This window comes from Microcaecilia unicolor, chromosome 3 (assembly GCF_901765095.1).
Source record: "Microcaecilia unicolor chromosome 3, aMicUni1.1, whole genome shotgun sequence".
NCBI classification, from domain to species: Eukaryota; Metazoa; Chordata; class Amphibia; order Gymnophiona; family Siphonopidae; genus Microcaecilia; species Microcaecilia unicolor.
The window spans coordinates 277,359,705-277,386,466 of NC_044033.1; the positions used below are offsets into that span (position 1 = coordinate 277,359,705).

The 26,762-nt window shown below is 43.6% G+C and overlaps 1 protein-coding gene across 3 annotated transcripts in view; it reads left to right on the forward strand.

Annotated features, from left to right (window-relative positions):
- Nucleotides 1-22,341, forward strand: part of NDUFAF7 (NADH:ubiquinone oxidoreductase complex assembly factor 7) — a 154,961-nt gene extending 132,620 nt beyond the window's left edge. Inside the window, exons 8-9 of one of the 3 annotated variants that reach the window (XM_030195445.1) lie at nt 20,351-20,524; nt 21,691-22,341. In XM_030195445.1, coding sequence (XP_030051305.1) covers nt 20,351-20,524; nt 21,691-21,906 — 390 coding nt within the window. In that variant the 3' untranslated portion in view covers nt 21,907-22,341. The remainder of the gene's footprint in view (nt 1-20,350; nt 20,525-21,690) is intronic. The other 2 variants (XM_030195444.1, XM_030195443.1) reach the window with 2 other exon arrangements.
- Nucleotides 22,342-26,762: the final 4,421 nt, after the last annotated feature.

Consider the following 26,762-nt stretch of genomic DNA (forward strand, 5'->3'; position numbering starts at 1 on the left):
ATGGACATGTAAGTGAAAGCAAGACCATCTGCAAATAAGGTCAACTTGTAATCACTATCCTCTAGTCTCACCCCACAGATGTCAGGATTAGCTCTCACTACCGCAGCAAAAGGCTCCATCACTAGACAAAGTAAACCCAAGTTTCCTCCATTGATACAGACACAGGCCCTAGAGAATTATACAAAGCCTTCACCCATCCCCCGAAAAAGGGGTCCAGCACTATGTCCATGAAGGGTGAATGAACCCTATGAAATGCCTTCTCAGCATTAAGGCCGAGAAGACAAACAGGCTGACCCTCCCTCCTTGTAAAATGCAATAAGTCCACCATCCATGATACATTGTCCATCGCCTGACGCTGAACGATAAATCCCACCTGGTTTGGATGACTCAAGGAAGGAAGAACCAAGGTCAAGCGATTAGCAAGAACTCTTGCCAAGATTTTCATTCAGGTATCAAGTATGGAAATGGAACAATAAGAAGCACATTCATGTTTATCATATCAGGCTTAGGAAGCACAACAATCCGCACCTCCATCATTTATGGTGGAAAGAAAGAACCCTCCTGAATGGAATTGAAAGTCAAAACCAACAAATGGGCCAAGTCACTTGCAAAAACTCATCAGTTAAACCATCCAGGCCAGGAGCTTTACTAGATGGCAAGGCCTTAATGACCTGCAAAAGCTCCTTCAGAGTAACAGGGCTCTCCAAAGTAGCTCTTTGCAACTGATTCAGCGCAGGAAGGTGTTGTGACAGTGTCTGTAGTCTCCGGTCTAAGATGTGTATCTTGAGAATAAAGTGCCTCATAAAAGGATTCCAGATCTGAGAGGATTTAGTCCAAAAAGCCCCCATCGCATATGCTTGTCCGTTCTAGATCTACAAAGCTCAACAGCTAAAAGTCGCCTTGGTTTATTACTAAACTCATAATGTACATGTCTTAAACGAGTGCTAGCAAAATGTAATTGTTCATTATAAAGATCAGCAAGGTGCAATTTAACTGCCTGAAGCTGTCGAAGATTCGACACAGACCCAGAAGCCTTGTGCCACTCCTCTAAATGCCCAAGTTGCAACAAGAAGTTAGCCAAACGTGCATATATTGAGTTCAAGCACGCTGACTAACTTTCTGTAGAAAATATCCTTTTGTCCATAGGAGCCAACTTTTCAAAATGATTGGGGGTGCTGAATTTTTTTTTAACAGGTGGTGCATTCCCCCGCCCCCTCGCTGCCCCCTCCTTCCCCCTCCTCCAAGTTCCAGGCCCCCCTCCTCTGAGTTCCAGGCCCCCTCTCCTCCGAGTGCCAGTCCCAAGCCTAGCCTGACCTCTTCTCCCACAACAGTCCTCTGCCGGTCCATCCTCGCCTTCCTGCATGCCGCCCAGAATTTTAAAACTCATCTTACCTCGGGGTCCCGGCGGCAGCAGTGAAAGGTGAGCAGGCTCAGTGCTTCAGCCTTCCCTTCTCTCTCAGCTCTGGTCACGCCCTTGCGGAAACAGAAAATGAGAGCGGGACCAGAACTGAGAGAGAAGGGAAGGCTGAAGCGCCGAGTCTGCTCGCCTTTCACTGCTGCCGCCGTGACCCCGAGCTAAGATGAGTTTTAAAATTCTGGGCGGCACGCAGGAAGGCGAGGACGGACCAGCGGAGAACTGAGGGAGAAGAGGGCGGGCACTGGGCAGGTGGGCTGACTGGCAAGGGAACTTCCTACTTCCGGCGGGTGCAGAGCTGGTCCTAGGGTTTCTGGCGCCCTCCTGCAGAGGCAGAGCGAGCTGCAGCGAACGAGCGAAGTTAGCGAACTTTTCGGAGCCGACAGGCGCGCACCGCGGCACCCCCCGAAGCGGCGTGCACCCGGGGGTGGGGTCATTTCTCCGGGGGGGGGGGGGTGCATCGGCGATCCACCCCGGGTGCCATCCAGGCTAGGAATGCCACTGCCCCTGCCCACCTCCATCCATCCATATCAAGCAATTTTTCCTCTCTCCCTGGGCCCTGTCCTCCCATCCATGTCCATTCGTGCTCCTCTGTCCCCTGCCCACCTCCATCCATCCATATCAAGCAATTTCTCCTCTCTCCCTGGGCCCTGCCCTCCCATCCATGTCCATCCATGCTCCTCTGGCCCCTGCCCACCTCCATCCAGCCATATCAAGCAATTTCTCCTCTCTCCCTGGGCCCTGCCCTCCCATCCACGTCTATCGATGCTCCTCTGTCCCCTGCCCACCTCCATCCATCCATCTCAAGCAATTCTCCTCCCTTCCCTCCCTGTACAGCAATTTCTCCGCTCTCCCTGGGCCCTGCCCTCCCCTCCCATCCAGATCCATCCATCAATGCTTCGCTCCCCTCTGCCCTCCCGCTCCCATGTCCACCTGTCCTACCCGCCCCTCTTCTCTAAATTTTTTAAATTTACCTCCGTCGCAACAGCTGAGCCTGCGCAGCGTCAGTGAAAGCGTTGCCCTCTTGCCTTCCCTTCGCTTTGCTCGTTCGTTCCCTCTCAGTGTCCTGCCTTCTTCTGACATCATTTCCGCGAGGCGGGACAGGGAACGAACGAGCGAAGCGAAGGCTAGCAGGCAGCGCTTTCACTGACGCTGCATAGCTGCTGTGACGTCGGAGGGGTAAGCGGCGCCCCCTGCCTGGGCGGGTGAAAACATTGGGGGTGCTCGAGCACCCATGAAGTTGGCGCCTCTGCTTTTGTCGCCATTTTAAGTGCATCAGTATACCCAAAGAGGGACCAGAGTGCAAATTAATATCAAGATACTCATGTAGAGCAGCACAATAGCCCTTATAAATCTCAGGGTCTTGTAACAAAAGGTTAAGTGACCAGCTTCTATCCCTGTCCTCCCTTAGGGTCATAATAGTGACCCACACTAGGGTGTGATCAGAATTAATAATATACCTTATAGAGAAGAGACCTCCCACATCAGGCAATGTCTTATCCAAAAAAAATAAGTCTAACCTTGGATGACTACCTTGGATATGAGAATAAAATGTATGATCCTGATGTGCAGGGTGGCCCATACGCCATGCGTCAAACAGCCCCAAGTCAAGTGCGAGACACTTTATGATCAGTCACAGGTGGCATGCCAGTGCAGTCCAGGGCAGGATGCATTGTGGCATTAAAATCACCTGCCACAATCAATTTACCCTTTGCAAAGGACTGTAAAATAGATTGAAGATGGGCAAAAATCTGATCCTGGTGTTCATTAGGAGCATAAACAGAAGCTATAGCCACTTCCTCCTTTTCTAATAAAATATGTAAGAAAAGGTAGCCAAGACAGTCACAAACAGAAGGCAACTTGCTCCACTGAAGGAAAAGCGCCAAGCAGAAAAAAGTAGAGCAACGGAACCTCTCGCAGATGGTGTTCAGAAAAGGTAGCGACTCTCTGGCTCACGCTTAATATGTTGGACCTGGAACGCTGAATGAAATGGCACACTGTGCTTCTTTGCACCATGCACATCAGAATCTGACTGAACATAGAGTGTTCCTGAGTCTAGTCGGTAAGAAAGGTGAAATGGAGCCTTAAGATATAAAGTTCTAACAGCTATAGCACTAGCCCTGCCAGGCCGACAGTGCAGAATGTACTGAAAACAAAGTGGAAACCTGACCAGAAAAATAATTAGGCAATCAAAACTATTGTCCAACTAGAAAATTGAGTCTGGAAAATGGCAAACCAGCCCTAGTGTTGCCCAAAACAGGGACAATAGAAAGTAATTATTAAAAAAAAAAAGTACAAGCAATCACCAAAAGAATGGAACCCTACCATGACTGCAGATAGAAATCTACAGCAAAGACGAAGAAAAGGGATGTACCATAGTGCAAGAAGAGAGCAACTAGGACCACATTGCTTTCTTTCATCGGCCTACAGAAAGACTGTGGCTCACATTTTTGAAGCGGATGGATGTCTCAAAATGGCCAAAAAAGTCCTTCTGCCAAAAACATCCAAATCATCCAAATCCAGTTCATACAAATAGCAAGGATGTGTGTTGGAGGCATGTTTTGTGTGGGAGTATATAATGGAATGGGAAGAGAAGGATGTTTATATCTAGACCTGTTTCAAACACATCCAGGGTACAATAAGATTGTTTGATTGAACCGTTGACCACAGGATAGATTGATGACGTCATCTCCTAGTGGTTACTGACCCCCCCCCCCCCCCCCCCGCCAAGAAGTGAAATTGACAATGGATACTGTTGATGCAATACAGATACACTCTGTTTGGGGTTTTATTGGGTTAACCTGAAACTTAGAGGGGCATAATCAAACGAAGCGCCCAAGTTTTCCTGAGGGCGTCCTCGCAGGACGTCCCCGCGAAGGGGCGAGGAAACCCGTATTATCGAGACTAGATGGGCAGCCATCTTTCATTTTGATAATACGGTCGGGGACGCCCAAATCTCAACATTTAGGTCGACCTTAGAGATGGTCGTCCCCGGTTTTCGATGATAATGGAAGCCGAGGACGCCCATCTCAAAAATGACCAAATCAACTCATTTTATCGTGGGAGGAGCCAGCATTTGTAGTGCACTGGTCCCCCTGACATGCCAGGACACCAACCGGGCACCCTAGGGGGCACTGCAGTGGACTAACTGATGCACTAAACGGAAAAGGCCCTTCCCTTACCAATTTGGAAAGGACCGGGCATGCATGAAGGAAATCGCATGCAAATGAGCTGCTCATCAGGGACGTCTTTTTTTTTTTTTTTTTAGTATGGTTGAAGGACTTCCAAGTGTTAGGCGCCTTCACTATGCCTCTGTCCCTGCGACGGACAGTTGAGGACGTCCAAAATGTGGATGTTTCTGTGAGAAGGACGTCCATGCCTTTGCTATGCGTCCGACACCCCCTTTATTTATTTATTTAGATTTTGGATCACAAGTAGCAGCAGTGGGATTTGAACCAGCCACCTCTGGATTGCAAGACCAGTACTCTAACCACTAGGCCACTCCACTCCCTTGAAATTTAGCCATCCCTGTGGGGGGGGCAGTTCAGGACGTCCAAAATGTTTAAAAGAAGGATATCCACGCCTTCGCTATGCCTCCCCTGACACACAAACACCTCCCCCCCCCCCCCCAGGGACCTGCATACTGCTGCGATGGACCCTGAGTATGATATTTGAGGCTGGCAAAACAAGTTTTTAAAGTTTTTTTTTTCAGGGTGGCAGGGAGTTAGTCACCACTGGGGGAGTCAGGGGAGGTCATCTGGTCAGTTCGGGCACCTTTTTGAGACTTGATTGTAAGAAAAAATGGACCAAGTAAAGTCAGCCAAGTGCTCGTCAGGGACGCCCTTTTTTCCATTATCACTCGAGGACGCCCTTCTGTTAGGCACACCCCAGTCCCGCCTTCGCTACACCTCCGACACGCCCCCCAGGAACTTTTGTCATCCCCACGACGGGAAGCAGTTGGGGACGCCCAAAATCGGCTTTCGATTATGCCGATTTGGGCGACCCTGAGAGAAGGATGCCGACCTCCCAATTTGTGTCGAAAGATGGGCGCTCTTCTATTTCGAAAATAAGCCTGTTAGTGTAAATAACGAAAGAAATGGGTTCCAGAAAAGACCAACATTAGTGAGTGAAATGTCAGGTGCAAATGTATTCCCCTTATCCTTGGATCCAAGCCCACTGTGCCAAAATAATAGAAGTATCTAACCCCACACCCAACTATTATAAAAATAGGGCAATTTTATTTACAATAGCAGCAAACTTGGTATAAGGAAAACAGAACTAAAACAAAGACAATCCCATTACAGAAACAACTTAGAGTAAACACCTTTAAATCCCTAACTAGACTCTGAAGTGCAAAGAGTCACTGTAACCCGAGAACACCCATACAAAGATACATGACAGATAACCCGATGCAGTACTTCAGATGTTAGCAGTCCCTCAGATATCCATCTGGTCCAACTTAGATCTTGCCCCTTGGATGTGATGTTGACACTGTTGCCTCTATTTCTGATAGCTCCCTTTTTATAGAGAAATCAGAAGCTTATCTGTACTGCTGATGTACTTTCTGTCCTTGGAGTAACATAAACAAGTACATGTTTATGTCTTTGCATTGTTCTAGAGGCTTTTTAGATGAAATGTATATGTTTGCATATTGTAATCGGGTTGTTAATGCTGGATTATGCCATGTATGTATGAGACCATATATGTGGCCATACAAGGAACTTGCAGGTCTGGGCATAGTACTCATAGTTGTTTGGTAATGCTTGCTTCACTCCTACATTCACCCCCTTTCAAGAGTTCAGCTCTAAGGAGGAGCTGGACAGCTTGAAACACTAGCTAAGTGAGCAACAGTATGTTTACTCCATCACAATGACTGTTGTTACAATGTTTCATCAAGCTGTTTAGACAACATTCTTGCATTGAAGCTTAATATAAATAACAGATGACATTGTAATCGAGCTTAAAATATGAACATAAAATAAAAGCAAGTATATAAGTCTGAAAAGATATAATATTGGAATGCATGATTATGCAATAAACAAGGCATATTGAGTTGCATGTGATAATGTTCATCAGTAAATGTGGTTGTAGTTGTGACTGTGAAACACCTAAGCAAATGTCCATAAAAGTCAAATGACTTGTGAGTTCATGGAAGAAAGGTCACTTTGTAGCAAAGCATAGCAACAGCCAAGTGATGAACTACAGCTTGGAAGGCAGTTTGTTGATATACCATTTTAGTGACCTTTAATGTACTACAGATGGCATATGGCTACACAAACAGTCCGTAGATAACTCAATGAAGCCTTTAACTTGCTGGGCAATAAATAATTCAGTAATAAAAGTTGAGAGTGGCACAAAACACATTTCTTTTAGTGGATTAAAAGGAATTCATGCCACAGAAACTGTAGACATGCATGCTTATAAGTCTCTGATGATGCATGCAGATCATAGTTCATGAAGAAAAGGTATACTGCATGAAATACATTGCAGTAAGCACAAGCAACAGATAATGTTCAGCATCAATATAGGTGCAATGCAACATCAAAAGTATAAGTTTTACAAGTAAAGCTATTAATAATACTATATAAGTGTAGGAAAAACCTATTCATGGAAAAAAAACTAGAGTTTATTTGCACTAGAATGATGGTGAACATTATTCAATATAGTAGTTTAACCTAATAAGTATTAGAACAATGCACATAAAGTAAACATGACACACAAAATAATGATACTTGATCTAACTTATATGATACTAGTAAAAAAAAGCCTGTTTCTCATTGAAATGAAATGGGCGCTAGCAAGGTAATCACCTTCTGCCATTAATGTTTTTAAGGGAATTTCCAGGGTCCCCCCTCCCTCCCTCCCAGTTCCAGGGTCGTCATCCCTCCCTCCCTTCCAGTTCCAGGCCCCCTCCCTCCGAATTTTAAAAGTCATCCTGACTTACCTCGTCGGGGTTACGGCGGCCGGCAGCAGCGGTAAAAAGCGTGCAGGCTCGGCAGTTACTTCAGTTTTCCCTTCTCTGTCTCTGGTCCCGCCCTCATTTCCTGTTTCTGCAAGGGTGGGACCAGAGCTGAGAAACAGAGTGTTAGGTTCTCAGGTTCAAAACACGCAGGCATGGACTCTGGAGTAATCGTGAGCCCTTGGGCTGCTGATGAGGAGAGGCAGCAGCAGGCAAAACCCACCAACCAACACTGGACTGGAACGCACCGGACTGGTACGCACTGAACTGGAACACACTGGACAGGAACACATGGGACTAGAACCAGGCTTCACCTACACTTAGCCGCTGTTCCCCAGGGGTTGAGCCCCTGGGTGCAGGCAGCCGGCAGGACTTGGAAGGAAACCGGTACTGGAACTAGCAGGCTGGAACACCAGGAAGCAGGATTCAGAAGTTCCCACAGGCATCTAGACAAAAGCAGGGCAGACAGGGTTCAGAAGTGCCCACAGGCACCTAGACAAAAGCAAGGCAGACAGGGGTTCAGGGTATTCAGACAGGAGGGAAAGGAAGCCAAAAGCAGACAGGATACAGAAGTGCCACCAGGCACCCAGACAAGAGCAAGGCAGAAGTGCTAACTGCACCAGGAATACAGGGTTCTCAGACAGGAGGGAAAGGGAGCCAAAAGCAGACAGGATTCAGAAGTGCCACCAGGCACCCAGACAAGATCAAGGCAGAAGTGCTAACTGCACCAGGAATACAGGGTTCTCAGACAGGAGGGAACGGGAGCCAACAGGACTGGAATCAGGATAGGATTCAAGGCAAGCAAGACAAGGCAGAAGTGCTAACTGCACGAACACTAACCTGGATCTTTGGCGTTTGCAAAGGCCTTGAAAGGAAGAACACCACTTCCTTATCAAGGCCCTGACTGATGATGCATACTGAAGCACAGAGAGGCTTAACACACACAGGTGCAGTGTAGTGGAGTAATTAGAGCCACGCTGGAAGCAGCCAGCACACAGAGACAGAGCTAACTCAGGCAACACACACAGGTGCAGTATAGTGGAGTAATTAGAGCCACGCTGGAAGCAGCCAGCATACAGAGACAGAGAGAAAGCTAACTCAGGAAGAACAGACAGAAGCCAGCTAAGAAGCTGACCACCAGAAATAAGGTAAGTTTGAGAGGGGTCACGACCACAATCATAACACAGAGAAGGGAAAACTTAAGTAAGTGCCGAGCCTGCATGCTTTTTACTGCGCGAGGTAAGTCAGGATGACTTTTAAAATTCGGAGGAAGGAGGCCTAGAAGGGAGGGAGGGTGGGACGACGACCCTGGAACTCTGAGGGAGGGAATGAACTTCCGGTGGGTGAATATTATATGCAGCCTTCCCTCCAAGGGCGGGGCACTGAGAGCGAGTGCGAGGCCTGTGGTTGGTCCCTTCTCCTTCTGACGTCGCGTTTCTTTCCCTGGCAACTATACAGAGTTCCCTCGAGGGTGGGGCGATTACGAACACTACACAGCTTCACTGCCACGCTGCCACGGAGTCAGCTTCAGAACGTTGGAGGTGCGAATTATTATATTAGATAGATAAAATGTACTATACTAGGTGTATGTGTACTATAAGTAAAATCATAACAATGGAGAAAACCTTATCTCTTATATCAAATAACAATAATATACTAGCCAAGCATAAACTTAAGACTTATAACATATAACATTGTATGTGAAATAACACAATCACAAAATCATTGTAAATTATGTAAGTTTTGGTATAAATGCTGAATTAAGTGTTGGTACCCAACAGACATATGCATTATGTTATAAAAATACTCAAATGTGATAAAAAGTAAATTGAACCTTTCTACTACCTAATGCTAACTACATATATGTGTAACCTAATATAACACAAGAGAAAAAAACCTATTATTTCAGGAAAAATAAGTGGAAAGACCTTAGGTAAAGACATACATAGCATAGCATACAATACATAGCATAGGCCACCGACAAGATGGTCACAGAGCTGCTGCTCCGGTGACCCCGACTGGTGGCTGGACGCAGAGCGGGACCGCACATCCGTACATACTTACTGACTGCACGGTCTGCCGGCTGCATCGGCAGGGTGCCGCTGGGCGGAATACCTCCAGGACACACCGTGGGCCGCCAAGGAGAGAGGTCGGGTGCCAGGGCCAGACCGCGGCTGCAGTGCTGCATAGGCGGACCTGCACAGCTCTGCCAGCTGTAACGATAGGAGCCACTGAGCGAGATACACCGAGGGCCGCCGAGGTTCCAACCCTGTCTCGCACCACAGTGCCGCCTGGGTGATATCGTTCCCCCACCTGCCTGTGCTTCAAGACGGGAAGGCCTCACCAATAGACGGAAGACAAGCATGGATTGAGGATGAGCGAACAAAGAGTTCTGCCGGCGGGGCTGATGCCAAGGATGGGCTTGCCGTGGCTTGGTCGACAGAGACAGCGGCGCTAATCGGGCAGCGGCTAAACGACTCAGGTGGCAGAGTTACCCTAGGATAAGATCCTCTACGGCAATGCCCCGGGATACGTGATAGACCTCATAGAGCTACCAACCAGAAACACAACAAAATCAACACGAACATACCTAAATCTCCACTACCCAAGCTGCAAAGGACTTAAATACAAATCAACCTATGCATCCAGCTTCTCTTACATAAGCACACAACTATGGAACGCGCTTCTGACCGCTGTGAAAATAAGATATGACCACCTAATCTTTCGGAAACTCCTAAAGACTTACATGTTCAAAAAGGCATACTCAAACGACTCAATCTAAATGCCTAAACCTGCAACACAACAATATAAATGTTCATATTGGACATAACCTACTCTTCCCCTTGACCTCCAATATGTCTATTGATTCTGATTCTGATCATTAGTCTGTCATAACCTCACTTTGTATTTGTTCATGCTTATATTGGCGACTACCACTACTGCACTATGTAAGCCACATTGAGCCTGCAAATGTGGGATACAAATGCAACAAATAAATAAAATATGTATAATGAAGAAATCTGTGTAATACATATTGAAGACAGGCGTAACAGTGTTTATGGCTAACTAAGGGCCCTGTTTACTAAGGCGCATTAGCGTTTTTAACGCACCTACAATTAGCGCACGTGCTAACTGTGTAGGCGCCTACAGGGATATTGTAGGCGTGTACACGGTTAACGTGCGTTAAAAATGCTAACACACCTATAACGCAGCTTAGTAAACAGGGCCCTAAACCTATTATGATAAGAGGTATATAGATAAGTAGTATAGAAAGAAAACCAGTACTGTAGGCACTACTTTGTTCAGGGGGTATATACGTACATACATTATGTAGAATCACAGATCTGTTTCCACAAGTTGTGGAATGCATGCATAAGATTTTGAAAGTGTGATTTGAATTTTGAATCTCAATTTGAGCTGTTTCATTGCTGTAGCATAATGACAGAAAACCAGTGAGCCCACACTCCTGGTAAAATGAAAATTAAAATGGGGTGCCCATAGGCACAAATTAGTTTGTGTTTGTAGTTGTCAGGACCCAGGACACACACACTGCTTTTACATGAAAGGTCAGAATGTTGCTTCAAAATTTATTTAGCAACCCACTGGACAGTATACTCTTAACAAAATCAACAAGGGAGAAGATACTGTCTGCAACTGCACACTGCTAACAATGAGGATATTACTTGGTTAGTCCTGGAATCACCCAGAAGTTAGTGTTAACACAACATTCTTTAACATGAAAGAGAAGTGGTGTATTAATAATAAATTTTATAGAAACATGACGGCAGATAAAGGCCATATGACCCATCCAGTCTGCCCATCCTCTTTCTAAGCGATCCCACATGCTTATCCCATGCCTTTTTAAATTCTGGAAGAGTCCTCGACTCCACAACCTCCACCGGGAGGCTATTCCATGCCTCCACCACCCTTTCTGTGAAATAGTACTTCCTTAGATTACTTCTAAGCCTATTGCCTCTTAACTTTATACAGGTACTTATTGTGCCTGGGGCAATGGAGGGTTAAGTGACTTGCCCAGAGTCACAAGGAGCTGCAGTGGGAATCAAACCCAGTTCCCCAGGATTAAAGTTCGCTGCACTAACCACTACTACTACTACTTAGCATTTCTAAAGCGCTACTAGGGTTACGCAGCGCTGTACAATTTAACATAGAAACACAGTCCCTGCTCAAAGAGCTTACAATCTAAAGGACAAATGTACAGTCAGACAAGTAGGGGTCGTCAAACTGGAGCAGTCTAGATTTCCTGAAAGGTAAAAGGTTAGGTGCCGAAAGCAACATTGAAGAGGTGGGCTTTGAGTAAGGATTTGAAGATGGGTAAGGAGGAGGCTTGGCGTATGGGCTCAGGAAGTTTATTCCAAGCATAGGGTGAGGCGAGGCAGAATGGGCGGAGCCTGGAATTGGCGGTGGTGGAGAAGGGTACTGAGAGGAGGGATTTGTCCTGTGAGCGGAGGTTTCGGGCGGGAACGTAAGGGGAGATGAGGGTAGAGAGATAGTGAGGGGCTGCAAACTGAGTGCATTTGTAGATAAGAAGGAGAAACTTGAACTGTATGCGGTATCTGATCGGAAGCCAGTGAAGTGACCGGAGGAGAGGGGAGATATGAGTATATTGGTTCAGGTGGAATATAAGACGTGCAGCAGAGTTCTGAACAGATTGAAGGGGGATTAGATGGTTAAGTGGGAGGCCAGTGAGGAGTAGGTTGCAGTAGTCAAGGTGAGAGGTAATGAGAGAGTGGATGAGAGTTCGGGTGGTGTGCTCAGAGAGGAAAGGGTGAATTTTGCTGATGTTAAAGAGGAAGAAGCGACAGGTCTTGGCTGTCTGCTGGATATGCGCAGAGAAGGAGAGGGAGGAGTTGAAGATGACTCCGAGGTTGCGGGCTACTCCAGGGAGAGAAGTGTAGGCTATGGGGACTCTGTAGAAAGGCTTCCAACTTCTCTGAGGTCTTCGGACATCAGTGTGACTTCCAATGTTGTGTCGATCAACCCCTTACACCAGAAGGTCCCCTGTAGCAACACAGAAAGGGTATACCTTTGTCCCTTCAGATGAAGGGCACCCAGGAAGTACTGGTGACTAAATAGGGAGTCCTTGGCCATGGTGGCCACACTGTTACCCCTGTTGTCGAGTGAATCTACGTGGGCATCAGAGTGTTTGCTTACCTGTTAGGGCACGTCAGAAGTTAGTGATTCACAGGTTTTAACATGTCACTGGCTTGGTTTTTCCACTTAAGGACCAGTTTTTACCTCCGAGGTAGCAGAGCTGGAAACGTCTTGCTCAGTCTTCTTAGGAACCTTCCTCCATCTCCTCTTATAAGGTTGCTTCAGTCTTAAGTCTTCCTGTTTCAGCATACATTGAGGAGGGAGTCAAAATGATCCAGCCTCCTCATGCACTCCTCTAGGTATTCTATGTTGGGATGCAGCTTGTGGGGAGGGTTCCTGGGGGAACCCATGCTTAAACTTTCCGGTCCATTGTGATTGGCCTGTTGAGGTTGTCTGTTATCTTTTACCAGCAGTTTGCCTGACAGGGGTTGTCCTCCTGCTTTTGTGAGGGACAGAAGGCTCATCTACTTCCAGTGCCAGGTTACCTTGGACTGAGCCAACTCCTGACTTACGACCTTTGCTCTTCTGTTGATCCTTTTTTCCCCCGGTCTTGGTTCGTCTTACCACTGGACTTTATGTCATGCAATTTTTTCGGTCCGGCTGACCAAGATAGAGATGGGCTCATGTTCTTTATCTGCCAGTTAGGTCCTCAGATCGGATGTCAAAGTTCTAAGGAACAGGGCCTTGGTTCATACTCCATCTCCTGGGGATTGGACTCAAAGCAATAATAAACCTGCCTGAGCTGAAACATGTAGTTCTTGGCCAACTGTCTTTCTTTACATCTCATCCTATGAACCGCTTGGTGAGCTTCAAATGGATCTTTATATGGCCCATAATATTTCACCAGAGCCTGTTTGAATTCTGCCAAATTTGTCTGCTCGTAAGGCGATATGGTGACTATGACTTTGTGGTAGTTTTCTTTAAATGCTCAAGGTACAAGGGTAATAATATCCACATCCCTTTCTGCTCCTAAGGTGACTAGAGTTGCATGAATCTGATCCAAGTGGTCCTTTATGGAGATTGTTCCTCCCCTGGCGAAGGGTGTTAAACTAAGTTCCATTATTCTCTTGCCCAGGTTCACAGACTTAGCATTCCGGGAAAATGATCTAGACCCAGGAGTGTTGGGAGTGGCCCAATTTGAGTATGAAACCGTGATCTTCTGTGGCTCATGATGTTCTCCAGGTCTCGCCTAGGAATGGTGACTACTGGATGAGATTTAGGGTGTCCCCTTGGTAGCTCCTCTTCGCTTTCCTCTCCATCAAAGTCATTCTCTGATTCTGGGACAGAACCACTTTCTGGGGTCAAGAGACGGCTTTCTGGAATGTCAAATTCTGGGCAGTGCGAGTCATACCCGTCAGTTTCAATCATAGCTTCCGCAATGGATCCCAATACACCCTTTTGGCACATCCCTTCAACTCTTCAGTGTCTGCCTGTAGTTTAGCCATGTGACCCAGAGTGGCCAAACATTGGTCACTCACATCCTTGAGCTGCTTTTGCAAATAGTCACAGCATCCTATGACAACATCATCAGCTGGATTCACTTGAGGACATATAGCAACATCCCTTTCACTTTTTCAAATTCCTTCGATAGCAAACCAAGTTCCATTGACACAGCACTCAAAGTGCAATCTTTAGCACATTGCTGTCTCAGAAGACTCTCTTTATCTTTATGTACAGCAAGATTTTGCTCCCATAGTGCCTTACACGTGGTTGACATCTCCTCATTCCTCTGAGCAATATAACTTTGTTCCAGGGCAGACACCCTGTTTTGAATGTTGAACAAACGACGCTTTTGTGCCTCATCATGATCTGCGAAGTCCTCCACTTTGCTATCAAAAGACTTATTAAGTGTTTATAACTGCTCCTTTATATTGCCATCTTCTCCTTAGTGGGTTTCCCTGAACATAGCATTTTCCCCTTCCAAGGTCTGAATCCACAGATGCAACTGGCAGGCTTCTTATTCCAATCTCTGTACCCGCTGAAACATTAATTTTTGGTCCTCCTCCAGACTTTGAAGAGATCCGCACTGTATGTTGAGAGTTGTCTTGTCTTTTAACAGGCTCTCTTTTTCTTCCTCATATTTCGTATGTTCATCCTTTACAGCATCGAGCTTCTTCTGGAGATGAGTCTGCTGTGTCTCCAAAAGCCTTAGCTTTTACCAGTTTGATATTTTCAGTTCTCAGTGTTTTATAGGACCAATTTGTCTTTGGCAAAGAACATAGTTTCATCCCTCACCCTCCTCAACTCTTCACTTCCCTCAGCAGCACCCCCACACACCGGGGGAGCCTTAACCTCCTTCCGTGCCACTTCAAAGGTTGACACATGAGGCCTTCAACTTGCTCTGTAATTTGCTTATTCATGTACAGTATTTACTGTCTCCAATGTGTTCACCGACTACTTCTCTGAAACATGGAGGGCTTCACATTCCCTGAGCACCCCTTCTAACTCAATTATGTTCGCCTTCCTCAAGTCATCGTTTAACTTGTCAGTACTCCTTGTGTAAATCAACCCAAATTTGTACAGAGCAACATGGTGACATACTACTTCTCCTCCATTACCCCCCTATTCACATAATCAAGAAGCTCTTATTTATCAGATGACACATCCTTAGTAATGATATATTGATCTATGGTGGCTATGGTATCTTCATATGCATCACCACTGCCAATAACATAGGTAGTCAATTTTTTCCTGATCTGGTCTTTTATCAGTATTTCGACTAATTCGTGTTAATTGAGCCACTTAAAAATGTACTGCTCTAGGGAATGGCTTTTAACACTGGCAGTGTATGTAATGAACAGACAGTTGTGCCAATGAATTTATTTATTTATTTATTTAGATTTTGCTCACACCTTTTTCAGTAGTAGCTCAAGGTGAGTTACATTCAGGTACTCTGGATATATAAAACAGGCTGTCTCTGGGTTTTAAAAGCAGCACTCTACCCTAAAGACAGTCATTAGACACTTTGGACATCTAGCAAAAACAAAATTAAACCCAAGGACTTTAGTCTTGGAAGACTGCCAGAAATAAGAATATTTTGTAAATGTATACCCAGTTAACTATCAACAAAGATAACAAGCTTCTGGGAATCAATCCAAGACTTCTAGTAGTTTGGCTAACTTCTTAAATGAAGAACAAAAAGTGAGCTACTGTTATGATTGGTGATGTGAGCCCTTGTGCCCCGACTGAGCACGGCGAAGATGGAGTGCCACCGCGCTCGGTCAGGAAGCCAGACAACCCCAGGCTTCACCTGCACTTAGCCACTGTCCCCCAAGAGTTGAGCCCCTGGGTTCAAGCGGCCGGCAGGACTTCCGGAACCAGCGGGGTTGCGCGACCACTGACCAGACAAGTGGGAGCGCAGACACAGTCCTGGAGCAAGGAGTCAGCGAAGCAGCGAAAACAGAGAACAGTCCGAAGTCTGGGCCGGCAGCAACACAGCGTGAAGTCAAGAATCAGTCCGAAGGTCTGGGCAGGCAGTAAACAGTCCGAGGTCAGGAACACAGGAAAACCACTGGAACAGATGAAGACCACAACCTCTATGTGAATAGAAGCCGAAGCAAGGAAGGACTGGAAACAGGGCTTTAAATAGTGCAGGGATTAGGCTCAACCATGTGCAGCTGTTCCAAGATGGCTGCCCCCATCAGAGGAGATGCTCTACGCCCAAATATGGGCTTCCTTCCTGAAGCTGCTCAACTCCAAGATGGCTGCCACAAGCTGAGATGCCAACTCCAAGATGGCTGTCCTATCCTGGAGATACCACGTCCAAGATGGCTGCCGCATCCTCGAATGCCCATACCCTGCGTGAGCAGGCTGCACCTCTGGAGGAGTGTAGCAGAGCGTAACAGCTACAACCCTCGGACCCTATAACGTCGTCAAGTCGCAGGACGAATGTGAACCATTACAGGAGGACCTTGCGAGACTGGGAGAATGGGCGTGCAAGTGGCAGATGAAGTTCAATGTTGACAAGTGCAAAGTGATGCATGTGGGTAAGAGGAACCCAAATTATAGCTACGTCTTGCAAGGTTCCGCGTTAGGAGTTACGGATCAAGAAAGGGATCTGGGTGTCGTCGTCGATGATACGCTGAAACCTTCTGCTCAGTGTGCTGCTTCGGCTAGGAAAGCGAATAGAATGTTGGGTGTTATTAGGAAGGGTATGGAGTCCAGGTGTGCGGATGTTATAATGCCGTTGTATCGCTCCATGGTGCGACCGCACCTGGAGTATTGTGTTCAGTACTGGTCTCCGTATCTCAAAAAAGATATAGTAGAATTGGAAAAGGTACAGCGAAGGGCGACGAAAATGATAGTGGGGATGGGACGGCTTTCCTATGAAGAGAGGCTGAGAAGGCTAGGGCTTTTCAGCTTGGAGAAGAGACGGCTGAGGGGAGATATGATAGAAGTGTTTAAAATAATGAGTGGAATGGATCGGGTGGATGTGAAGCGACTGTTCACGCTATCCAAAAATACTAGGACTAGAGGGCATGAGTTGAAGCTACAGTGTGGTAAATTTAAAACGAATCGGAGAAAATTTTTCTTCACCCAACGTGTAATTAGACTCTGGAATTCGTTGCCGGAGAACGTGGTACGGGCGGTTAGCTTGACGGAGTTTAAAAAGGGGTTAGATAGATTCCTAAAGGACAAGTCCATAGACCGCTATTAAATGGACTTGGAAAAATTCCGCATTTTTAGGTATAACTTGTCTGGAATGTTTTTACGTTTGGGGAGCGTGCCAGGTGCCCTTGACCTGGATTGGCCACTGTCGGTGACAGGATGCTGGGCTAGATGGACCTTTGGTCTTTCCCAGTATGGCACTACTTATGTACTTATGCAAATTAGTTCCCCCTTTTAGGGATCTAGATCTGTTCTTGGGGATCTAAATCTTGGTGGAACCTCCAGTCTGTAGATGCAGTACTGATACACTCTGGGGTGTTATTGGGTACATGACACTTGTGTAAATTCTGAAAGAAATGGGTACCAGACAAGACATTAGTGAATGAAGGGTCAGGTGCAAATGTATTCCCCTTATCCTTAGATCCAAGCCCATTGCGCCAAAATAATAGAAGGCATTAACCCCACACCCAAATATTATAAAAATAGGGCAATTTAGTACATAAGTATTGCCATACTGGGACAGATCAAAGGTCCATCAAGCCCAGCATCCTGTTTCCAACAGTGGTCAATCCAGGTCACAAATACCTGGCAAGATCCCAAAAAAGTACAAAACATTTCATACTGCTTATCCCAGAAATAGTGGATTTTCCACAATTTAATAATGGTCTATGGACTTTTCCTTTAGGAAACCACTCTGCTAAGCTAACCGACTTTACCACATTCTCTGGCAACGAATTCCAGAGTTTAATTACACTTTGAGTGAAGAAACCTTTTCTCCTATTCGTATTAAATTTATTACTTTGTAGCTTCATCGCATGCCACCTAGTCTAATTCCACTATATCGTTTTTGAGCTTCGGCGACCAGAATTTTGCACCATGGAGCAATACAAAGACATTTTTCTTTTCCATTCCTTTTCTAATAATACCTAACATTCTATTTGCTTCTTAGCCACAGCAGCACACTGAGCAGAAGGTTTCAACGTATCAATGACGACACCTAGATCCCTTTCTTGGTTAGTGACTCCTAACGTGGAACCTTGCATGACATACGTAGCTATAATTTGGGTTCCTCTTTCTCACATACATCACTTTGCACTTGCTCACATTAAATGTCATCTGCCATTTAGAAGCCCAGTCTCTCAGTCTTGTAAGGCCCTCTTGTAATTTTTCACAATCCTCCCATGATTTAACGACTTTGAATAACTTTGTGTTGTCAGCAAATTTAATTACCTCACTAGTTAATCCCATGTTTAGGTATTTATAAATATGTTAAAAAGCAGCGGTCCCAGCACAGACCCGTGGGGAACCCCACTAACTACCCTTCTCCATTCAGAATACTGACCATTTAACCCTACTCTTTGTTTTCTATCTTTTAACCATTTTTAATCCACAATAGGACAGTACCTCCTATCCCATGATTCACAAATTTCCTCTGGAGTCTTTCATGATGTACTTTGTCAAACGCCTTCTGAAAATCCAGATAGACAATATCAACCGGCTCACCTTTATTCACCCCTTCAATAACAACAAACATGGTATAAGAAAAACAGAAATAAAACAAAGACAATCCCATTAGAGATACTTAAACACCCGTAAATCCCTAACTAGACTCTGCAGCACAAAGAGTCATCTAACCCCAGAGCACTAATACAAGGATACATGGCACATAACTTGATGCAGTCCTTCAGATGTCAGCAGTCTGTCTGGTCCGACGTAGATCTTGCCCCTTGAATGTGATGCTGACACTGCCACCTCTGATAAGAGCTCCTTTTTTATAGAGAAATCAGAAACTTATCTGTACTGCTGATGTCCTTTCTGTCCTTGGAGTAACATAAACAAGTACATATTGACCAGCCACAGTGTCTCCAAGAGTCCTGCATTGATGTCAGTTCTGATAACAGCCTGCCATCAATGATGTCAATTCTGATAACAGCTTGATTGTCCTAGAACATCATGACCTTAGCAGCAGCTTCCAGGTACAGTAAACAAGTGATGATGTGCTTCCGTTAGACTTGATGTCTCCACATTTTTCTATAGACTTTATAGATGAAATTATGAGTTTGCATATTGTAATCAGGTTGTTAATGCTGGGTTATGCCATGTATGTAGGAGGCTATATATGGAATTTGCAGGTCGGGGCATAATGCTCATAGTGCTTTGGTAGTGCTTGCTTTGCTCCTTCAGATACTAGGCTCTATGACAGCTTTAGGTATTATGACCATTCCTAATAGTGTAAGGAATAGCCTAGTGATCAGTGCAGTGGATTTTGAACAATGGGACCCAGGAGTAACTCCCACTTTAACTCTTTTATTTCTGTACAAATATGTGAACCCTCCTGGAACAGAGAGATATCTACTGTACCTAAATTTATAAGACACCTGCAAGTGTGATGGCTATTCTAGTGGTGTATCTTTAGGTACAGTAGATTTTTATCTGTTCCTAAAAGGCTCAAAATTATGTATAAATGAATTAAAATAGGATTTATACTTGGGTTCTGTTTAAGTTCACTGCACTGACCACTAGGCTGCCCCTCTGCTTTGCAGGGACATCTGTGTGGCAATTTTTGTACATATGATGCCAGACAGATTTTGTGCCTGCTTTATGGCATTCATGTTTTGGACGTTTCATTTTTGAAAATGGCTGTTCATTTTGGATGGTTTCATCGCAAGAATGATCTAGCATATTTTTGAACAGGAAATCCTGATGTTTTTTCAGTTGGAAAATGGCTGTGAGATGGACGTTATGAGCAGAACATCCCAATTCTGACTTGGACATTCTTTGGAAATACACCTCTATGTTGTTGAAAGAGAGACTGGGGGGAGGGGTAAATGAGAACAGAGGCAGCTGTAGTTTGGACTCAGCGCTGCACTGAGGTCTCTATTTTTCAATTCTACATCCACTGTTGCATCTCACCATCTACTTAACTTGTTTGAGAAATGTGTTTTGTGTCACCCGTCTTCATCTAGCTGTTTTGATTTTACTTATCTAATTTCTCTTTTCAAAGTAAAATGTTTCGATCATTGCAGCTTCCTCGACTTGGCACTGCCCAAATTTAACATTTGAAAAGGATGCATTGGTAAAACGGAGGCATGTATTGTTTGATTAAGGTTGATGGAATTGGAAGGAAGCTCAGAGCCTTACAATATATATATATATGGTTTTTTTTTTTAACTTCTAGCTGAATTACCTAGATAATATGGGTTCTTATGCTTCTTTTAATCTAACATCCATATGTAAAGGATGCTGTCTTTTTGCAGGGTTTTTGTGGTCATAAACTCCATGATGTATTAATAGCCCCAGGAACAGCAGACCTGACTGCTGATGTTGATTTCAGCTTCTTACGAAGAATGTCAGAAGGAAAAGTAGCTTCTCTTGGACCTATTACCCAACAGGAATTTTTAAAGAATATGGGCATTGACATCAGACTGAAGGTATAAAAGCAAACAACAATGATTCTCTTTTCATGTGAATAATGATAGCCTACTAGTGTTGGGGTGCCATGACAGGTAAAAGCATAGGCTTTATTTGACAGGGACAAAGAGGTAGGGAGGTCAGATTGGCAAGGAGGAGGAGAAAGAACTTTTTCCCCTTCCATCCGGAATGGCATAGTTTAGTTTCTCTCCCCCCACCCTAGCCTGTGACTTGTTCAGTTGTAACTGCAGCAGAGCAGTACAATAGAAAAGGTTCAGATTTTTGTAATTCTTGCTCTCCTATTCTCATTGTACATTCCTTTCTTGTTCGTTCCTCTGGTTTTTTTGTTTGTTTTTTTTTCATTTATTTTCATTTTTGTAGTCTTTCCTTCATTTTTTTTCTTTTTCCACATTTTCTCTTCCGATCTCTAAGTGGTCAATATTCAGCAGGATTCTCCAGGTAGGGGTGGCTTCTACTCAAATAAGTTCCAGTGACTGGATCCAAACCATTCTTTTCAGTGACATTATCCTTATAGTGCCCAAAGCATTCTGGACAGAGTTTGGGTGGAGCCAGGAGTTTGCTGTAATATATGTGTGCTTACTTGAAAAATATTGATGCAGATATTTATACCAGTGCTAGGTGCCTGCTTGCCTTTACAAAATAGTCACTTTATCTAGGCACATCCTTCTAGAATTAAGGAAGTAATTTTATAAGAGTATCAGGTGACTCTCTTAAACTCCTTCTGCAGTGGTGTTTTTTTTTTTAACACATACCTGGTTATCAATGTGAAATTACTTCAGAATTTTGCCAGTATAATTTTCCAAAGCTTATTATGATGTCTGCTTTTGTTTCCATACAGTTACAACTTCCATACAGTAGATGCCTTATACTGTGTTTTTAGTGATAAGACAAAAAGGCAAAGGGCCTAACATTTAAAAAATATAGATGATTTTTGTTATGGTTTAAATAATTTTCTTATCTAATTTATATATTCATAAATATCTATTTTCTAATTTTTCAGAAATATGCATTTTATAGAGCGCCTATACACTTTTTTTCAGAGTTGAATGGGAGTGTTGTTCCAGTGTACTAGGAAGAGTGGAATAAAGTCCTCGACTAGATATCTGAAAGTACTGATAGGAAGACATATATATGACTCACAACTAATGTGGTTTGTTTCTTTCAGATACTGGTGGACAATTCAAAAGATCCAGCTACCTGTCAACAGCTGCTCAGTAGCTATGACATGCTAACAAATCCTGGGAAAATGGGATTGCGATTTAAATTTTTTGCCATGCTACCACATATTCGACTTTCAGCCATCGACCAAGAAATTACATCCAAAAAATCAAAATCTCTTCAACTGCCTGTTGCTGGCTTTAGTAAAATAGTGTTTCAGTGAGTCTGAAGTCTTATACCAAAATAAACTGACTGCTCAAGCAGAACTGAGTTTCAACTGTATTAGCTCTTCAAAAAATATATATTGATATCAAGCTGCTCGTGGTATATAAATTGTGTAAATAAACAACAAAAGTATATTTTTAACTATTTATAATATTAATACAAAATTCTTAAAGTAGCTTTTTGTTTCAATGCAAGAATATAAGGGCATGCCATACTGGATTAAACCATCAAACTCGGCATCCTGTGGCTAAGCCAGGTCAAAGTGCCCAATAGGATCTCAGAGAGTATAGATCCATTCCTTGCTGATTACTACAGATGCCTTGAGTTTCATATAAATAACATAAAACAAACAGAGGAAAAATAGATTACATTCCAATCTGATGAGTACAGATCATATGGGAATTATATATAGGTTCAGCAACTCTCATTAAGAAAATGATTCACAGATTTCAATAATGGATCCCAAACTTTTTCAAAAAGGTCTAAAAATCTGTATTGTTCTGCTATTATTCTTTCATACTTAACAATATTACATATTAATATATTTATCTGTTTCTGTATCTGTTTCTCTATATATGGATCACTGGTTCTTTGCTCTGTCCTTGGAACACACCCAGCCAGTCAGGTTTTCATGATACCCACAAAGAGTATACTTGAGATTAATTTGCATACAATGCACATCAGTCCTAACTTAAATGGATAAGCTATCCAAAGCTAGTAAGTCATCCACTTATCTTTGTCATATCTATGCATCTGAATATTGCCCACAGTGATATTAAGAGATCCAGCAGTATCAAGTAAGTAGTCTATAGAGTGTGTGTGTGTTGGGGGGGGGGGGGGGGGGGGGATGAGCTTGAGAAATGACATTCGGCTGCCAGAAATGGCCATTTGCCCATTTCTAGTGTAAATCTGTTTTCCTGCTTTTTACTTTCTCCTGCGATAGTAATTGCTACATACTTGGTAGGAAATTCTGACAGGAGAAAATAATCCTTGAGAGCTTTGCTGGCATATGTCTGGTGTGATTATGCTATTAAAGTGAAATTAGGTCTCTGGTGGGTTTCCAGGTTACCACGAACAAAGATATTAGTTCCTGTCCTGACACTGGCAACAGAGCTTGTTTAGAGTCCTTACATGGCTTCCCAGAACCCTTTATCTTGGCTGCTTTCCATTCCCTGAAACAAACAAGACTATCAGAGATTATTTTTTAAACTCTCTTTTTTTCATTCATTGGTTTCAATTACATAATCTATGCTGCAGTTGCTTTCTGGAAGGTTAGTTTTTATCTATCATGTTTTAGATATTCTTGCATATAACTAGATTTGCTCTTGCAGCACAATTTTTGTGAAATAAAATATTTTTTCTTTAAGAAGACCACAATCAGAGCTACCAGTTTCCTGTGGCAGCTCAAGGGCAGATTCTGCAGCTGGATTGGAAAGTTTAGAAGCAATTAGGTGACACATTTGCATAATCTGTTACTTTATTAAAATTTTATATTCAAAATGTGAGGGTCAGTGGCAACATCCTGGGAGGTCAGCATGGCAGACACTTTTCAGCAGTTTTGTTGTGCTGTCTCTGATCCTGTTGCCAGGCACCAGAAGAGGGCCTGGGGGTTGATATGGGTAAGTGGGAAGGAGAGGTAAGAGTAGGAAATGGAAACTGATACTGTAAGTAGGTGAAAGGTAAAAAGAGAGCGACAGGACTGGAGGAGGGAGAAGGAAGAAAAAAGTCTAGCACCTTGAGGCATATTTTCAAAGCACTTAGCTAAGTACTTTGAAAATGAGCCCCCTGGAGGTATAAAAAAAAAAAGCAGGTGCAAGAAATGGAGACAAAAGACTAAACAGAAGGATACATGTCAGAGACAGATAAGGGAAGAAGATAGGGAGCAGAAAGAAACAGAAATGGAAATAAGACCCTAGAAAAGAACATATGATCGACAAGAGTGGTAAAAAGAGACCATCGCCAACCCATGTGGAAAAATAAAATGATCAGGTGACAATGGCACAAGAAACAAGTTGTTAGAGAATGAAATATATCAGCTTTGAAAATGTGTATATGTTATATCTTTTCCTTTTGTCGTGAACAAAATACAATGCATTCCTGTTTCTTCCGGTTTTCATTTTATTTTTTGTCTGCATATTTGTTTCTAATTTACAGTCTCTTTTGTGTGGGTTTTTTTTTTTTTTTTTTTAACAATGGTTTTGGTTTCTGTGTGTAACTACAGTGAGGGATTCTGTTAGCACTTAGATTCTGTGTGGGAATCTATAGCAATAGGGTATTGTTCTCTTTTCTCAGCCAGATAAGTATTTGTGTTCTAGGCCATTGTTTTTCAACTTCTTCAAGCCAAGTACCCCCAAGCTCCAATCAGCTGTGGCAGATATATGTTAAAAAAAATTGACATTTAGTAGTTTCTTCTTTCACACATTCTCCATCTGCTACATCATCTTCTCTAACCTTGACTTGGCATTTTTTCACTCTCTCTGATCTCGCCACTCTTACTTCTGTGCTTACTACTATAAGATGTACTACCTCTTCTCTGGACCCAACTCCATCTTTGTGGCTTTCTTTTCTCAATTTGGGCTTATGACTATAGCTTTGCAAATAATCACACAAAGCCTAATGACACATCGAGATCCCCCATATTGGCAACAAGCAGTGATTGGATCCTCTTATGCCCGCAAACTACTGACTAGTTCCTAATCTTTGTTTTTTTGTCTGAAGACTATTTTTTCAAATAATTTAATCAACTTCTTGCACATGTGGAGCAGCTATGTGTATCACATCTCCGTCAATTGGCATCATAGTACTGAAACTACTATTACACCTTTTTAAAGTGAGATTCACTCTATTCTGGATTCTGCAAATGTAGTTGTTGTGGTTTCGCTTGATTTATCCACAGTGTTTGACCTAGTAGATTACTCTATTGTTATAACACAACTTGGTGAAATTGGGCCTGGGGGGACTGCTTTGGATTGGTTTTCAACTTAATTAATAGATCTTTCCCTGTTCATACTCCTGAGGTTTCAGCATCTTTCCTGCTATCCCGTGGTATTCCACAAAGCTCTATTCTTTTTCCCTTGCTCTTTAATATTTTTCTGAGTCCACTGGTGATGATGGTTCAGAACTTTAATATCAAAACTCTTCTTCATTTTTCTATTCCTTTAGTTATTCCACTTCCACCACCACCTCGTTGACTCTTTAACTGATTAAAAAGTCGCCTCTTCCCTTTCTCCTTCCCTCCCCTTTCTATCTATATCTCCAGGACCAATTCTCCGGGATCTTGATTCTTCCCTTTGTCAAGCTACTCTGTAGCCCCCCTTCAGTGACCCCAGCACTCTTGTAAAACCAATGCACCATGGTTCTCACCAGCTTTAAAGTTGTTAAGGTTCAGCTGTGCAGTGCTGAACATATCTGGCGCAAGCGTCGTTCTTCTGCTTTGTATCTCTTCCACTCTTGTTACCGTCCGTATCGTGCTCTTCTTCATACCACTAAGAAGGATTACTTCACATGTATTTCTGAAGCACCCAGTAAACCACAGGCTCTCTTTCATATTATTAACTCAGTTGCTCCTTACCATTCTTCTACCCCCTCTTATGAGCCTTCTGTTCTTTCTCCAACTATCTTAGGAACCTTTTGGCAAACTAAGACTCAGTTCTTATGTGCTTCACTTCAACCGACTTCTCTCCTCTGCTTATTTCATCATCATCTTTCTCCACAAAACCTTTGCCCAAAGCGGATTCTGCTAGTTGTCTGTCCACAGCCACCTGGTCTTCTTTTAACACTTCTACTTTGACTTCACTCAAGCTTGCTTTCTCTAATTCTGACCCTTCTGGATCACTTACTGACCCTTGATCTGCTCATCTCTTTAAGCACCTCACTCCTTACATTCTTCCTCTTTTTTCGCTCTCATTCAAACTAGTCTTTCCTCAAGCACGTTGCCCAGTGCTTGGAAGCACACCTTTTTTTACCCCGCTTTTAAAGCTAAATCTCGGTTGTACTGATCCGTCAAACTACAGACTGATTTCAAATCTCCCATTCTTTTCCAAAGTCCTGGGAAAGGTGGTGCGCTTTCAATTTACTTCATTCTTAGATCCTGCCCTTGTTCTTCATCCATTTCAGGCTGGCTTTAGGAGGCAGCACAGTACCAAGACCCTGCTTGTTTCCTTGTATGACACTATTCGGACAGCTTTTGATCAATATTACACTGTAGTAATAGTCTTGCTGGATCTTTCATCTGCTTTTGATTTAGTAGACCACTCCCTTCTTACATGTCTTCAATGTATTGGTATTTCAGGCACTGTTTTGCAATGGTTTTGCAGTTATCTAGCAGTTCGTTCTTTTCAAATTGCCCACCATCAATCATGTTCCATTACTTTTTCAGTTATCTCTGGGGTACCTCGGGCTTCAGTCCTTGCACCTGCCCTGTTTAATGTTTTCATGGCTCCGGTACTCACCCTTATTTAGTCCAATGGCTGCTTCTCTTTCTGTTATGCCGATGACGTACAAATATTATTTCATATTCCTCCCACACAGTCCAATCTGACTCAATTTCTGTCTTCAGTTCTCTGACTGGTTACGTAACCATTGTTTATTTCTGAATATTAAGAAATGTGAGGCAATTCATTTTCCTAATCCCTGCTGAGTAGTTCCTTCACGTTCCATTATTGATCAGTATCATCTTGACTTTAAAGACACTTTAAGAATCGTGGAGGTTATTTTTGATAGTTGTCTCACTTTTAAGGATCAAATAAATTCAGTTTTAAGGGTATCTTTCTTTGCACTTCATCATATTCGGGCTATCCGCTCTTTTTTCTTTTTCCTCTGTTCACACCCTTCTTCTTTCTCTTGTCATCACAC